The 13,752-nt window shown below is 50.6% G+C and overlaps 1 protein-coding gene across 2 annotated transcripts; it reads left to right on the top strand.

Moving 5' to 3' along the window:
• The first annotated feature begins 3,675 nt into the window (after positions 1–3,675).
• Positions 3,676–12,209, top strand: LOC309849455 (tubulin alpha-1C chain-like). Of its 2 annotated transcripts, none has more exons than XM_082702057.1 (5): positions 3,676–3,792; positions 5,404–5,626; positions 7,022–7,170; positions 9,414–10,094; positions 11,815–12,209. In XM_082702057.1, the coding sequence occupies exons 1-5, from the start codon at positions 3,790–3,792 to the stop codon at positions 12,106–12,108; spliced, it is 1,350 nt and encodes a 449-aa protein (XP_082558183.1). In that variant the 5' UTR covers positions 3,676–3,789; the 3' UTR covers positions 12,109–12,209. The 2 variants fall into 2 exon arrangements, with proteins under 2 accessions (XP_082558183.1, XP_082558184.1); XM_082702058.1 differs by lacking the exon at positions 3,676–3,792 and adding an exon at positions 4,323–4,416.
• Positions 12,210–13,752: the final 1,543 nt, after the last annotated feature.

Raw genomic sequence — 13,752 nt, 5'->3', positions numbered from 1 at the left:
TGCAACAATTAGAGCAGGGTCCCTTCAAAATCCAGACCTGGTGACCCCAGACATCCTATTTCAGATATAGGGCCAGGATGAACCATGACCTTTGGGAACTGGTAAGGGGATTAAATGTGGGCTAGGGACACTTACAGTCCTAAGGAAGTAAGGGAAGAATGACCAACTCCTGGTGGGTTTATACAATCCTTCCCTACTTTGTCCTAAATGGGTTCTGCTAGGAGATGTGAAATAGGGACTGGGTGGAAAGGAGGTTCCATCCTAGGGAGCAGTTGCCCAGTCCCAGGGTAGGTGAATTTCAAGATAAGACAATAGGGGAAAAAGCTCACAGACACACCCAACTTCGGCAACTTTGCTAGAGTGGCCATCAGTTGTTAGGTAACTCAGTCATTTGAAAAGCAGGTACTACCTCTACAATGTTGGCACTGACTCAAGAATGAATAGGTCAGGGCACTTGGGTGGCTCAGTGGGTTGAGCCGCTGCCTTTGGCTCAGGCCATGATCTCGGGGTCCTGGGATCCAGTCCCACATCGGGCTCTCTGCGCAGCAGGGGGCCTGCTTCCCTTTCCCTCTCTCTGCCTGCCTCTCTGCCTACTTGTGATCTCTCTCTGTCAAATAAATAAAATCTTAAAAAAAAAAAAATGGGGACGCCTGGGTGGCTCAGTTGGTTAAGCGGCTGCCTTCGGCTCAGGTCATGATCCCAGCATCCTGGGATCAAGTCCCACATCGGGCTCCTTGCTTGGCAGGGAGCCTGCTTCTCCTTCTCCCTCTGCCTGCCACACTGTCTGCCTGTGCTTGCTCTCGCTTCTCTCTCTATGACAAATAAATAAATAAAATCTTTAAAAAAAAAAAATGAATGGTCAGCTATGGCCCTGGTGTCTTCCTATCTACCTTGATTCTTCACCAGCAGATGAACAGGATATTCTTTTTTTTTTTTTAAGATTTTATTAATTTTTTTTAAATTTTATTTATTTGTCAGAGTGAGCACAGGCAGACAGAGTGGCAGGCAGAGGCAGATGGAGAAGCAGGCTCCCGCTGAGCAAGGAGCCTGATGCGGGACTCGATCCCAGGATGCTGGAATCATGACCTGAGCCAAAGGCAGCGGCTTAACCAACTGAGCCACCCAGGCGTCCCTAGATTTTATTAATTTATTTGACAGAGATCACAAGTAGGCAGAGAAGCAGGCAGGGGGTGGGGGCGCAGGCTCCCTGCTGAGCAGAGAGCCAGATGCGGGACTCAATCCCAGGATCTGGAGATCATGACCCGAGCCGAAGGCAGAGGCTTAACCCACTGAGCCACCCAGGCACCCTGAACAGGATATTCTTGTTCCCACAAAGCCTCTCCATCTTCTTTGTCCCTCCCTCACCCAGACAGGACTGTGGGTTTCCTTTCAATTCAGTGTTATTTTATTCTTTGTGGCAAGGCAGGACAGGAAGGAAGTACCTATCAGGAAAGGATGCAGACTTATCAGGAATCTTTAGATTGTTTGAAACTTAGAGGTAACCAGGACCTTTCTCTCTGAACTTCAGTATATCTTAAATTCCTGAAGAACTGTGTAAAAATGGCATGTCTGCAATGGCACTAAGCTTGAGATCAGCGGAGTAATATAGAGAAAAAGATGAAAGTTAGAAAAAGAATCTAAACTTTGGGGGCACGTGGGTGGCTCAGTGGGTTAAGCCTCTGCCTTCAGCTTGGGTCATGATCCCAGAGTCCTAGGATCAAGCCCCACATCAGGCTCTCTGCTCAGCGGGGAGCCTGTTTCCCCTCTCTCTCTCTGCCTGCCTCTCTGCTTGTGATCTCTCTGTGTGTCAAATAAGTAAAATAAGATCTTAAAAAAAAAAAAATCTAAGCTTTGCAGTCATCTAGATAACAAAAATAAATCCAAACACCTTATGAGAGAACTGATTTTAATCTGTGTTCTATAAAGAAGCACATTGTCAAGAGAGGTTGGTTTGTGTCATTTCCACAAATAACACAGGATTACTGTTGCAAATATAGTTTTATTTGGGGGTAAAGCCCACTCACTGTATTCAATAATGAAACGGAAGGACATTTTGAACCAGCAGATGCTACAAAGCTGGTAGAATGAATATCTAATAGGACCAGGCAAGGAAGAGATGATGGTGTGGAGTTTATGCTTTTTGAGTTTATGGCCAGATCGCTTCATTGTAATCACTGATATGCCCACATTCAGTAAGATGTAACATTTGAGTTGTTTTGCTTGGGCCAGTGACAGACAATGAATAACTATGACTTAGCTTTGTATATCCAAGGGTTTTCAAATTACCTCTTTGAATGTTCAACCACACTCTCTCACCTTATCCCTTGACCAGAGATAACCACTTTAAAGTGAGCAGCCTCATAAAATACAAGGGTTGGGATCAAAGAACACACTTCAGAGTTTGAAGTTAACCTTTGCACCCTGAATTTAAATCACCAAGCCACCTAGACAAACATTTAGTCTCAAAAACATGTCAGAACACTTTTGAACAATATGTCTGGAGTCTTATAGAGAAACAGGTACAGGAATCCAGGGGGCAGCTGATCTGATGTCACACTGGTGAGTGACACAGTAACTTTAAATCTTCATGAGTTGTATCAACAGAAAGTCATTGCAGCTGCAGATTTTCCTAAAGCAACAATTCAAATCTCCAGGACTGACTGGCATAATCTGGGTGCAGTCGCCTTGCCAGCGGGAAGTGAGAACAGGAGGTGACAGATGCTTCAGACTCCTCTGGAATGTGCTGAACAAATATTAAGGTAATCTTTGTGGGTGTCCAGATATTTGATTAAACCAAATGCCAATTAACCCTCCCAAGCTAGGAAATGGGCTAATTTGTTTCACTTAGGTATTTAGAAGACCCCATCTCAGACAGCTAAGAAACAACTGAAGGAAAATGTGTGTATGCCCTTTCGCATGGAAATATATGAAATCACCACCAGGAGAAAAAAAATACACAAGTAACATCTATGACTGCCTGAAATACTGCTTATCACATCACTCTTCTAATCACTGGCCCTCAAAGGTGCTCCACAGCCAGTGGAATTATGTGCAAACTCTTCAAAGTAGCATCCATGTTCACCCTACAAGTCTTCTTCAATGTGCTTTACCCAGCTTGGACCCCCTGCTCTCTCGCAATCGGAGTCACCTGATCTGAAGCGCTTGCCGCAGTGAAAGGGAGGTAAATTGCAATTACCTGCGCCTGGAATGCTCTCTCCCATACCTGCCTGTCCAACCCTCCCCCACCCTTGCTGCCTTTTGAGCTCTCCGCACCTGGTTCTCATCACAGCATCTTTCCTTCTCTAGCGGTTGCTGAGCTCCAGTCTGCGCCACCGTCCAAGGTTTATGCACTTTTCGAACTAGGTCCGCCGCGTTACCCGTAAAATGACTTAAGGCAACAAAGAAACAAATGCGTTTCTCCAAAGCGCCAACCTCTCAGATCCAGCACACGCTCCAAAAGAGGGGACGAGGGTCGATCGGCCCGGGAGGACTCGGATCCCCAAGGCTTTCCCTCCCTTTGGCTTTACAAACTGCCCAATGACCTGCTAGGGCGGGGATATTTCATAAGCGCCCGCCCAATAACAGAGAGGGGGGCGGGCTTCGCTGGGAACTTGGCCCAATGAGAGGCGCGGAGGGGGCGGGAGCCCCGCCAGGAGGCATGGCTGGCGGCTGGGCGGGGATATATAAGCCCCAGCTAGCCGGACTGCTCGGGGATTCCTAGTGTTGCTGGAGACCCGTAACGCGTCTGCAGCCAACGACCCTCCGCAAGCATCACTTGTCGGAACAGCCATGGTGAGAGGGAGCTGGGGGCACTGGCGGAATCCACGGGGAGGGGGGTGCTGCGCGGGAAAGAGCGTGCTGGGGGCGCCCGAGGGTCCCGGGTAAGGGCCAGCTGCGCGGGAAGGAGGGGAGGCCTGGCAGTCCGGGGTGTGTTGGGGGTTTGGGGTGGTCACGGCGACCAAGGCGTGGGGGGCTGTGCGGAAGGCCGGGGACGCCCGCCGCGTCCGAGCGCTGGTCTTCTGAGCTCCTTGCCCGGGAGAGGCGGGGAGGGGCGGACGCGAGCTGGAGAAGTTTTGCGCGCTCCGGCTGCAGAGGGGAGGGAAGGGCGCGGGGCCGGCGGGGCGCCAGCGTGGTGCGGTCTGTCCCGCGCTGCGCGCAGCCTGGGGGCCCCCAACCCCGGCAGGGCTGGGCAGCGCGCTCCGGAGTCGGGAGCCTGGACCCGCCCCAGTTTTGTCCCGCGGCAGTCCGGGACAAAGGGGCGCCCGCCCCCAGCTGCAGTCCCCGCCTCCCTGTGAAGTCACACTCCCGCGCTGGAGGCCGGACCCGGGCCGCTCGGCCAACTCCGGCAGGTTTCTCCAGTTCTGCACGTCTGAATGCCTTTGTCTCCCGCGGCCAGATTCCAGCCAGAAGTCTGAGGTGCACGACCTTGACCCCTCCCTGGTCAGGCATGACCGTGAGCTCCTCCTGCCGTCTCAGGAGGAATATCTTTACTTCTCTCCTAGTTGCCTAAGCCCGTGAATTCCTCCGTTAAACCGAAGAGCTAGGGGTGTGTCAGGCGTCAGGGCCTCCCAGGAATCTTTAGACCCCGCCTGTGTCCTGAGGCCCTGTAGAGGCTTGGAGGCTGTCTTGAAGGATAGCTCCTGAAATCGCTAAACTTTTGCCAGTTGTCTTAGAAGACCACCTCCGCCTCTGGGACATATGCAAGCCCTTTTACACTCTAGACTGTGGGCTGGGGGTGAAGGACCAGAATAGAAAAGAGTCTGTCCCTTGTAGGAGTTACCTCAGGAGAGCTGAAAGGGCAGAGCGAGTCTTCTGGCTCCATCATGACCATCCAGCAGCACTTACCTAGGTTGACTGTGTACTGCGGTGGGCAGGGACAAGTGTCCAGAGTCAGGGCCTATCCCCCACCCCCCAAAAAAGGGGAGGTTGTGGATGAGTTTTCAGACTAGCTCTAACTCCAGAGCCCCTGCCTCTGTTAACCCAAAGACCTGAACTTCATCTTCTGCCCCTTCAGAAGGGGCACAGAGTCCCCACCATGGGAGACCCCTTCTCCTAGGGGTCCAGTGCTGGAGGCCCCATCTTGGTGTGCAGGACTCTGAGCTTTCCTGTCCCCGCCCCGCCCAGCACACAGGGCACTAGGCATTGGGACTTGGTGGCTTGGTATCGGCTTTCTTTAGTTCCTGCCCCTGAAGACCTAGGCTTTTTAGCCACCTTCGTTCTTGAGCCCTAAGGAAATGAAAAGAAAATGAGGTCGTTTGGCTTAAAGTGTGGGAAAGTCTGGAAAGGGAACCCAGGCTTTTGGGTTTTGGACCATGTAACTCACTGTCAGGCCTCAGGCTCCAGGGAGGGAACTTGCTTCCCTTCTCCATTCACACCACATCATCTCTCTGCTTCCCCCAACAGCGTGAGTGTATCTCCATCCATGTGGGCCAGGCGGGCGTGCAGATGGGCAATGCCTGCTGGGAGCTCTACTGCTTGGAGCACGACATCCAGCCCAATGGCACCATGCTCAGTGACAAGGCGCTGGGCAGCGGTGATGACTCCTTCAACACCTTCTTCAGTGAGACCGGGGCTGGCAAGCATGTGCCCCGAGCTGTCTTTGTGGACCTGGAGCCTGCTGTCATAGGTGAGTGGGCAAGGTTTCCCTCTCCAGCCTGTATTTTTTGCCAGCCCCAAAGTCAGTGGGGAGCTCTGCTTAGGGGAAAAGCTGTTGGAATGCAGGCAGCCCCCTGCCAAGAACAACTCTAAAGTCTGCTCTTTTGTCTAGACTCTGACTTCAGGAGGGGTCCTAAGGGCTTCCTGTGCCAAGAGGGTTATCAGTCAAACTGCTCTGCCCAGAAACTGCCAGATTTTTGAGTCAGGGGTCAGATGCAGAATGAAGGCTGCAGAAAAGAATGGTTATAAAAGCAGAAACTTTAAACTTACTTCCTTTTTCCTTCCCACAGACTCTTGAGCTGCCTAAGGAACATTGAGAACATTCTGAATGGCCCCTTACTCAGTCTTAACTGGAAGGGGTGGGCCCCTTAATAGGATGTGGACCTGTGGGAACTCGGCTGTTGCTGGCTCCCAGGAGGTTCTCTGCTTCCTTCTTTCTGCATCTGGATCCCCTCAGTTTCCTGTTCCTGAAAACTTTACCCTACCGCCTCCCCGTCTTTCTTTCTCTTTCCTCTTCTCTCTTATCTTTCTTTCTTTTCCTTCCTTCCTTCCTTGTGTCTTTCCTTCCTTCTTTCTCTCTCCCTCTCCTTTCCTTCCTTCCTTTCAGATTTAACATATTTGAAAGAGAGCACAAGTGTGGGGGAGAGGGAGAAGCAGGCTCCCCACTGAACGGGGAACCCAACGAGGGGCTCGAGCCCAGGACCCTAAGACTGTGACCTGAACCAAGGTCAGACACTTAACCGACTGAGCCACCCAAGCACTTCTCCATCTCCTCATCTTTCCAAAGACCGTTTTGTGGATGTTAAACTGTGGAGTGGGTTTTCTGCATCAGTCTGTGTTCTAGTCCCAGTCCAAAGTCTTTGAGGGCGCCTGGGTGGCTCAGTTGGTTGAATGACTGCCTTCAGCTCAGGTCATGATCCCAAGGTCCCGGGATTGAGTCCCACATCGGGCTCCCAGCTTCATGTGGAGTCTGCTTCTCCCTCTGACCTTCCCCCCTCTCATGCTCTCTCTCACTCTCTCTCAAATAAATAAATAAAATCTTTAAAAATAAAAAAAAAGTCATTGAGATTCCCCTAGACCCCCTCTGATTCCTCACCAAGTAGAAGTGGCTATGAGGGAAGGCGCTGTTAAAGGGGCCCCCTGACTTACCCCTCTCAGGCCCAGGGAGGACTAACTAGACTTTGGAAGGGGGTCTCTGGAAGGCCTTTTGCCATTCATGCTCCCTTTTGCAGTTTTACCTAGGGGAGCTTAGCTTAACAGCGTAAATCCTAGCACCTGTGTCCACGCACCAGAGGTCCTGGCACCTGTGTCCTCATGGGGGATGAGACCAGCCTCTCTTACCTTTGCCCTCTTTCTTCCCCTCAAGATGGGGTAAGAACTGGCATTTATAGGCAGCTCTTCCACCCTGAGCAGCTGATATCTGGCAAGGAGGACGCTGCCAACAACTATGCCCGAGGCCACTACACTGTGGGGAAGGAGATCATCGATCTTGTGCTGGAGCGAATCCGAAAACTGGTGAGCAGACCGAGCGCCCTTGACACCTTCAGGAGTTCCATGTGTCCTGACTCTCCCTTCCTGGCCTGGGAGGCTAGACACATGTGGAAGAAAGGGAAACCGCAGATCTGTGGCTGTGGCCCCGGCCGGGGGCCATGGTGTCCTGATGGCTCCTTTGACTTGTCTATCCTCGCCTGCCCCTAGGGGGAGCTGCGTGTCCCGGGTGTGGATCTAGGGTTAGGAGCCGGAATAACTGGTTCTGCCTGAGTCTCTGGACTCAGGCTCCTTCGCGGCTGGTTCCTAGCTTTGGCAGGTCCAACCGTCCAATCCAAGCCGCCTTTGAGCTTTGATCCCTCTCTGCCCCCAGCGGGTAGGTAGAAGCTGCTTTGGCCGCTCAGCCTGTTCTTAGATTCCTAAGCAGAACTTTACAGCTGGGAGAGGCTCTCGCTTACTGGTTAGTTTTTAACCACTTCCCAGTTTACCCCATCCCTTGCCTGAGGCACTGAAAACCAGGAGCGAGGCCAAGTGGGAGCTGGTACTACGGCACTGGTCCTCTAGAGGGGACTGTCCAGACCTACTTCTGCTCACTAGTTTGGACGGAGGACTTGCCAGTCATTGACTTGAGGAATGGGATTCTGTGCTTGCAAAAACAAAGTTCCCTTTGGGCTTCAAATTTTTTCTTTCTTTCTTTCTTTTTTTTTTTTTTTTTAAGATTGTATTTATTTATTTATTTATTTTTTAAAAAGTATTTATTTATTTATTTGACAGAGAGAGATCACAAGTAGGCAGAGAGGCAGGCAGAGAGAGAAAGAGGAGGAAGCAGGCTCCCTGCTGAGCAGAGAGCCCGATGCGGGACTTGATCCCAGGACCCTGAGATCATGACCCGAGCCGAAGGCAGTGGCCCAACCCACTGAGCCACCCAGGCGCCCCTATTTTTTTTTTTTTTTTTTTTTTTTTTGGAGAGAGCGAGAGATCCCAAACAGGGAGGGGTAGAAGCAGACTCCTGGCTAAGAAGCCCAATGTAGGACTCTATCCCAGGCCGCTGGGATCAAGACCTGAGCCAAAGGCAGATGCTTAACCAAGTCACCCAAGTGTCCTAGGATTTTTTAAAGAGGTTTTTGGGCTGGGGGGGTGTGGGGAGGAGGGGTGGTTTGCTTTTTGGGTTTTGGTTTTTGGTTTTTGGTTTGGTGAGGTGTTGGGGATATTTTCGTTGTTGTTTTCAGTTTGCATAAAGCTTGCTTTTTGTTTAAGTGATTTTTATTGGGATATAATTGCCATAGCATTAGTTTCAGGTATACAACAGAGTGATTTGCTATATGGATATATCGCAAATAAATGGAGAATTTTTATGTCCTTACTCCCTGTGCATCTGGTACACATTGACGCTCTTCTAAAAAAATGTACTCCATAAAGGGTGCATTTTTGTTTTGTTTTGTTTTAAGATTTTATCCATTTATTTGACAGACAGAGATCATAGGCAGGCAGAGAGAGAAGGGGAAGCAGGCTCCCTGCTGAGCAGAGAACCCAATGTGGGGCTCGATCCCAGGACCCTGGGATCATGACCTGAGCTGAAGGCACAGGCTTTAACCCACTGAGCCACCCAGGTGCCCCCAGATTGACGCTCTTCTAGTCCAAGTTCCAGCTACATCAGCAGTCAGCCCGGGTACTTGTTAAACCCGCAGGTCCCTGGGTTCCAGTCTCCAGTGCGGGGAGAGGGATCTCTATGTTCAACAAGATGCCGCCACTGCCTCCCCCGACCTCCCACTCTCTTGCAGAGTTGAGAGGGCCCAGCTGTCTGACAACAGTGTTCCATTCCACCCGACCCTCCTCACCTCTCCCCTCCCACCGCCCCTCACTTGCCACTTCATGAACACAGCAACGCCCTTCGAGGTCATCTGTCCCCTAGAACTCCAAACCCCTGTAGGTGTTCTCTTCTCACCTCTCCTGAGAAGAAACAAAAGAGCATGAGAGAACTTTCTGGAGTCACAGAAATTTCTCTATCTTGATTAGTTTGGTAAGGTAGATATACACACTTGTCAAACCGTTCATTATACCAGCAATAAAATGTAGTACAAATTGTGGTACACGTTTTATTTTGTTTATTTTATTGATTTTGTTGTGTTTTAAATACAGAAGTAAATAAAGCTGTGGTTGGGTCACAGTAGCTTTGGGGACGGAAGAGGGTTCTGTTGGGAGAAAGGGGCTGGGGAGCTAGGGGGTGGGGTGGGTCACCCGCCTGCTAACGCTGTTCTCTCCTACCCCAGACAGATCAGTGCACCGGCCTTCAGGGTTTCCTCATCTTCCACAGCTTTGGGGGTGGCACTGGCTCAGGCTTCACCTCCCTGTTGATGGAGCGGCTTTCTGTTGACTACGGCAAGAAGTCCAAGTTGGAATTTGCCATCTACCCCGCGCCCCAGGTGTCCACGGCCGTGGTGGAGCCCTACAACTCCATCCTGACCACCCACACCACCCTGGAGCACTCGGACTGTGCCTTCATGGTGGACAACGAGGCCATTTACGACATCTGTCGGCGCAACCTGGACATCGAGCGCCCCACCTACACCAACCTCAACCGGCTCATCGGCCAGATCGTGTCCTCCATCACGGCCTCCCTGCGCTTCGATGGGGCCCTCAACGTGGACCTCACGGAGTTCCAGACCAACCTGGTGCCCTACCCCCGCATCCACTTCCCCCTGGTGACCTACGCCCCCATCGTCTCGGCCGAGAAAGCGTACCATGAGCAGCTGTCAGTGGCAGAGATCACCAACGCCTGCTTCGAGCCCTCCAACCAGATGGTCAAGTGTGACCCTCGCCATGGCAAATACATGGCCTGCTGCATGCTGTACCGCGGGGAAGTGGTGCCCAAAGACGTGAACGCCGCCATCGCTGCTATCAAGACCAAGCGCACCATCCAGTTTGTGGACTGGTGTCCCACAGGTTTCAAGGCAAGCTGGGAATGAAGTTGGGGGCGGGAGGGGTGCAGTGGGGGAGAGGGGAGGCGGTGAGCATGTGGCTTGTGTACCCGCTGAGAGGGAAGATTGCTACAGAGTGCCAGGCAGGACGAAAAAAGTGCTAGGGATGGAGAGATTCGGGCAAATAACAGCTTTTTTATTCTGCCCCAAATCTTGTCTTTATGAAAGGAAAAGTAGGTTTCACGTCTCTTAGCCTGGCAAATAGGCACTCCCTGGGTTTGGCAGTCGGGTTGGGATTGATCGTTCACCTGTGCCAGGAATGTACCCACCCAATACGACTCCTGCTGGGAAGAGCATGCTTCTGGAAACTCAAAAGACCTTCCATTCAGATAATGGGCAAGACATGGTCAGAAGATCTATGAATGCAGCCCCTTCCTTTTGAAGTAATGAGGAAGAATTTGTTTATGCCCCTTTCTTTTCTCGCTCCATATTCCCAGAGGGTACTGAGCAAGTTCAAGTTTTATGGGTTTTGTTCCAGGGTGAGATTAGAAAGATTAAAGGTGGCAGCTGTGGCATTTAGAAAACCCTGTCTGGTGTTGCTGTTGGTTGCAGATGTGACCATGACGGGAGGGGACACAGGGACTCCGGTGTTAAAGCTAACAGCCATGTGCTAGGACTGAAGAGCTGTCCTGTAGCTCAAAACTAGCAACCGGGGCTAGGAAGTGTGGGAGGTGAATTCTCCCAAGTCCATATTAGGAAAGCTTCAGCTACTGGGAGAAAGAATAGGCTGCCTTCAGGAAGTAGTAAGCTTGCTGTCTGGAGAGGCAGTTAAGGGGGAAGTTGACTTTTCTTTCTTTTTTTTCTTTTCTTTCTTTTTTTTTTTTAAACATGGAATATGAAATGTATATATTCTGAATATCTGAATAGAGCAATTTTTAAAGTAGGTTAGGTTTAGATCCAATTGGAGATCTCACAAGATTTTATATTTTTAAAACTATTTTCTAAACTATAGAAAAATGGGGAGATTAGTATAATTTGCATGTACGCTGCCTCGATTCAAAATCTGACTCTCCTAGGCTTCCTTTATTTTTGCTTTGCTGACCCATTTACACTCATTTACAGGCATTTCTGACCCACTGGTCTGTTTTTGTTCCTAACAAAATTAATACTCCTCCAAAATAAGAATACCTAAGTCAATATCTGAACTTTCCCAATTTCCACAAGTATTTCTCATATCCATTTGCCAAAGTCAGGATATAATCTAGGCCCTGCCATAGTATTTGTCTCTTCATTCTTTTTTTTTTTTTTTTTAAGATTTTATTTATTTACTTGACAGATCAGAAGTAGGCAGAGAGGCAGGCAGAGAGAGAGGAGAAAGCAGGCTCTCCACCCAGCAGAGAGCCCAATGCGGGGCTCGATCCCAGGACCCCGAGATCATGGCATGAGCCGAAGGCAGAGGCTTTAACCCACTGAGCCACCCAGGCGCCCCTCTTCATTCTTTTAATGAAAGCAGCCACCCTTTTTCTGGGTGGTGGTTTTGAAGGGACTGGTCTTAGTGCCTTGAAAGTCCCACATTCTGGATCAGTTTGTTTCCTAATGGTGGTAAACTTGCTCCCTTATCCCTGTGTTCCTTATAGACTGGCAATGCCAGACACCAGGGGACAGCCCCTCTCCGGGCTTTGGGAGTCCTTCCATAGAACCCTTCCTGGGAACCCAGAACCAGGAGCTTACCCTCCTTGTTATTTCTTCTTAGGTTGGCATTAACTACCAGCCCCCCACTGTGGTGCCCGGGGGTGACCTGGCCAAGGTGCAGCGGGCCGTGTGCATGCTGAGCAACACCACAGCCATCGCCGAGGCCTGGGCCCGCCTCGACCACAAGTTTGACCTGATGTACGCCAAACGGGCCTTTGTGCACTGGTACGTGGGCGAGGGCATGGAGGAAGGAGAGTTCTCAGAGGCCCGGGAGGACCTGGCCGCCTTGGAGAAGGATTATGAAGAAGTGGGAACAGAGTCTATGGACGGCGAAGATGAAAGTGAGGAGTTCTAGGGTGTCCTGGCCCCTGCAATGCCCGGCCTCTCTACCTGGTTTTGTATTTCTCGTTCCACTGTTTCCCTAACCCCTACCAATACAGTCAGTGTTGCAAGTGATGTGGAGCTCTGTGATGTGAGGTTCTGGCCAGGCACGGGCCTTCACTAACTTCCCAACATCCTCGTCGTCCTTCTGAGTTAAGGGGCAGGGCGGCCTCTGCCTCCCGGGCTTCCAGCCAGGGGGATGCCTACGGGAGGACCGATCAGACCACCCTGACACATAGGCAGGGGCTCAGGACCTGGACTGTGGGGCCTTGACTTCATGTGATGGTTCCCTGTATGTACCCCCTTATCTCAGCCACCCCCACCCCCGAGGAAAGGTAAACCTTCTAGAGGTTCTGGCAAAAGCTGCTGGAAGTTTGTCTGCCCCTAGCATTCCAGGAGAGAAAGTCTGTCTCAGTTTCAATGCCAGGAAGGAGTCAAGTATGTTGGGGTTTTTTGTTTTTTGTTTTTTGTTTTTTAACCTATCCTCCCTCCTCATGGCCAACAGAGGGCAGTAGAGGTTGAAGCCACAAGAATTGACAAGCCAATCTGCAGCAGCCATCTTAAAATTTAGGGCTCCAGCCGGATGCCATATGAAGTGAAGGCACAGGGTCCAAGAAACAGGATCCCAAAAGACGGAGTCTTTAGCTTGGGGCTGTGAACATCTGAAATACTTTTCAAAGTGCCTATGAGCCTTTTAGACAAAAAAAAAAAGTCTATATCTTTTATTTTTAAAGAGGTCCCTGATGAGAAAGGTATGTTCTAGGACCTCGCTACATACCGTCTTAGAGATCAATGTATTAGTCAGTAGAAGGACCTAGCAGGACCTGGGAGGAAAGTGGAGGGTCCCTTCCAGCATGGCCCCGGGTTCGGGGAGGTCTCTCCTTAATGTGCTTGAAAGCCTCTCAGCCAGACAGGAATGTATTCTCTGAAGAGGTGGGATATCTCCGTCGGACCAAGCTCAGCCCCTGGCAAGGCCATTGAGCAGAACCCAGCCCAGCCCCTACCAGAAGGTAGGGCCTGTACTGTTCATCCGAGTCTACCTGCTTTTTGTTTTTCAGACATTGAATTGCAGTGTGTCACTCAGGATGGGTCTCTGCTTTTTTTTAGGCACCAGTGAGCCTCAGGGTTACCCAGATGTATCCGTAGTGGCCTTGCTTTGGGTTCAGGGGACAAGTTTCTTAATGCTAACCGAGGAACTGATTCCCAACATCTATAAGCCTTGCTTGATTGATCCCTGGGAGGCGTTCAGTGTCCTAGAGTGCATGAGCACAGCCCTCAGATCCAGACTTTGACCCCTACCCGTGAAGCTGCAGACGTTTAAGAGGGCTTGTGGACCTATGCAAACTGTCAAACCCAGGAACTGAATGGGTCTCTTCCTGAAGATCCACAAGGACTTAGGGCTTGGGTTAGAGGTGGAGTTAAGGTGTAGAAGGAAGGGAAGGTTAGGATTAGTCTATGTTCAGCAAGTATGTCGAGCCTGCTCTACTAGTAGCTTCACCCAGAAACCGAGAGCTAACATTTTCTCTCCTCTTTCTTTCCCTGCTTTTTGTCTCACTGGACACATGAATTCATACATACTAGCAGTTCCTCTTCTATGGGTTCCAACCACTAAATAGAC

This window comes from Mustela nivalis (genome assembly GCF_964662115.1).
Source record: "Mustela nivalis genome assembly, chromosome: 16".
Taxonomy (NCBI): domain Eukaryota; kingdom Metazoa; phylum Chordata; class Mammalia; order Carnivora; family Mustelidae; genus Mustela; species Mustela nivalis.
Note: the sequence above shows the minus strand (reverse complement) of the source record. Positions and strands in the feature narration are given on the sequence as shown.